General features: G+C 40.5%; 1 protein-coding gene across 1 annotated transcript; it reads right to left on the bottom strand.

Moving 5' to 3' along the window:
* Nucleotides 1-144: 144 nt before the first annotated feature.
* On the bottom strand, nucleotides 145-1,749 carry LOC103522476 (craniofacial development protein 2-like). The gene has a single exon (XM_008487579.1). The coding sequence runs from the start codon at nucleotides 1,747-1,749 to the stop codon at nucleotides 145-147; it is 1,605 nt and encodes a 534-aa protein (XP_008485801.1).
* Nucleotides 1,750-2,271: the final 522 nt, after the last annotated feature.

Below are 2,271 nucleotides of genomic sequence, written 5' to 3'. Positions count from 1 at the left end.
TATTTTTATTGCAAATATTTCAACCTGGTTGCTTTCTGGTGTTCTCGTGTTGACCCAGCACCTAAAAGAGAACTATTGTGTCTCTTATCGCCCATCTGATGAGAGGCATACTACGGGATGGGGGCATGCTACGACACAGACCTGTCAAGTCCAATGCAACAGTTGTTTCAGTGATCTTTTGGAAACAGGTGTATTCAACGTGATTATCTCTCTGATTTCTAAGATGGATGGAGGTTGTGAGTCTTCATTTACTATATTTGGGGTACTAGATGGAAATTTTTCGTTGGGTTCTTGACAGTTGAGGAGTTGTTCAAAGTAGGTTGCTAGGATGTCACAGTTTTCCTCATTGTTCATGGCCAGTCGTCCATTCGCATCCTTGAAACACAAATTTGGAGCTTCGTATTTTTGTAGTTTTTGTTTGAAAGTCCCATAAAAAGATCTCGTATTATTTTTCTTAAAATCTTCATCCATTTGTATAAGTTGACTCTTTTCATACAATCTCTTCACTGACCTTATAGTTTTCGCTGTTGACGATCTCTGTTGTTTGAAGATCTGATAGTCGATATCCTTTTTCGTCGAGTGCCATTTTTTCCATGCTTTCAGTCTTTGATCTATCGCTTCTTCGCATTTCTGGTCCCACCAATCATGTTTCCTTGTTCTTTTCATTTTGGCTACTTCAATGGCAGATTTAATCATTCCTTCTTTGATGTCTTCCCATTTTTCCGAATTAATTTCCAAATTTTGACAGAATTCTGATTTTTTCTCTCTCAAGGTATTTGCATCTATTCGCTGGGTGTTTTGTTTTTGAGGCTGTTTCTTTCTTTGTGGTAGAAAGTTCAGTTTTATTGTCGACAGGTAGTGGTCGGTCTCAATGTTTGCTCCTTTTCGTACTTTTACGTTCATGATCTCTTTTTGATTGCAGTGTGTGATGGCAACATGATCAATCTGAAACTCTCCAAGGCTGAGGTTGGGTGATTTCCAGGTTTTTTGTTTTCTTGGGAGTTTTTTAAAACTGGTGGACATTATCTTCAAATTAAATCCTTTGCAGAGTTCTATCAATCTTTCCCCATTTTTGTTTGTTCTTTTGTGAGCTGGGTAATCTCCTACTGTTGTTTTGTATCTTTTTTCTGGTCCAAGTTGGGCGTTGAAGTCTCCTAATAGAATTTTGACATTAGACATAGGGATTTTAGAGAGTTCATAATCCAGGGTTTCCCAGTAGGTTTCAACTTTTTGAGGGTTCTTTTTATTGTCATTATTGATGGGTGCATGACAGTTAATTAAGGTATAGGTCTTATTCAAGCTTCGGAAGGTAAGGAGTGACAAGCGTTCATTGGGCGAATGGAAGTCTGTTACTGAGTTGACAAAATTAGAGGTCACAATGAAGCCTGTTCCAAGATGGGGAAAACCTCGTCCACATGGGTTCCAGCCTTTTTTTCCTTTGAAAATTCTGTATCCTTCATAGTCCATTAAATCTTCATCTGTATATCTAGTTTCTTGGAGGGCACAGATTTGAATCTTATACTCTTTCAATACTTTGGTGAGTTGCTTGAGTTTGCCTGCTTTTAATAGTGAATTGATGTTTAGAGTTCCAAAGTATTGTACATTTTTCTTTCTTCTTTTCGAGGAAGTTGAATTTCTTGAACGACATGGTGTTTCAGGCTCTCCAGAATCCGCAGGCCTGATTGCGCCGCCAGAGGCGACGGAGGATTGGTTACCCCCTGGAGTAGTTCCATTAGGAGAAATTGACATCATGCATAGTTGTTTGAAATTCAGGGGGGAAATGGATTTTACACCATTTCATGATTAAAACTGAAGTTGTAAGTTCCAGAGTTTATTTATTCAGCCGCTCCTAACATGGAGAACAGACGCCGTTTGTAGCCGCTCATTCTGAGACAGACGCTACGGGGTTGTAACCAATCCTCTGGAGAGCAGGTGTTACAGGTTTGCAGCCGCTCCTCTGGAGTACAGACGCTACTGTGAAGGGATTCTCCCCATTTCCCCTCTCCTGTTTCAGCCGCTCATTCTGAGACAAACGCTACTACGCGAGAGGGATGTAGCCGCCCATTCTGGGATCAGACGCTACTGGGGATTCTCCCCTGGTGTTCCATTTGTGTCGCCTCTTACGACAGGGGGGAACTAACCCGTGGTCCTTCATATTCTAACGCCGGGAACCACACGGCGTTTTATTTTTATTTATTTTCTTATATTTTTTTTTTTGTCCCAGTTTTTTTTTTCTCCCTTCCTCCTCCTTTTTCCGTTTACCTCTTCTTT

This window comes from Diaphorina citri, unplaced genomic scaffold (genome assembly GCF_000475195.1).
Source record: "Diaphorina citri unplaced genomic scaffold, Diaci psyllid genome assembly version 1.1 scaffold8777, whole genome shotgun sequence".
Taxonomy (NCBI): Eukaryota; Metazoa; Arthropoda; class Insecta; order Hemiptera; family Psyllidae; genus Diaphorina; species Diaphorina citri.
This window is presented reverse-complemented; position numbering and strand designations above follow the sequence as displayed.

Coding starts and splice junctions, on each gene's coding strand:
- LOC103522476 (XM_008487579.1), bottom strand. CDS start 1,749: ATGTCAATTTCTCCTAATGGAACTACTCCAGGGGGTAACCAATCCTCC.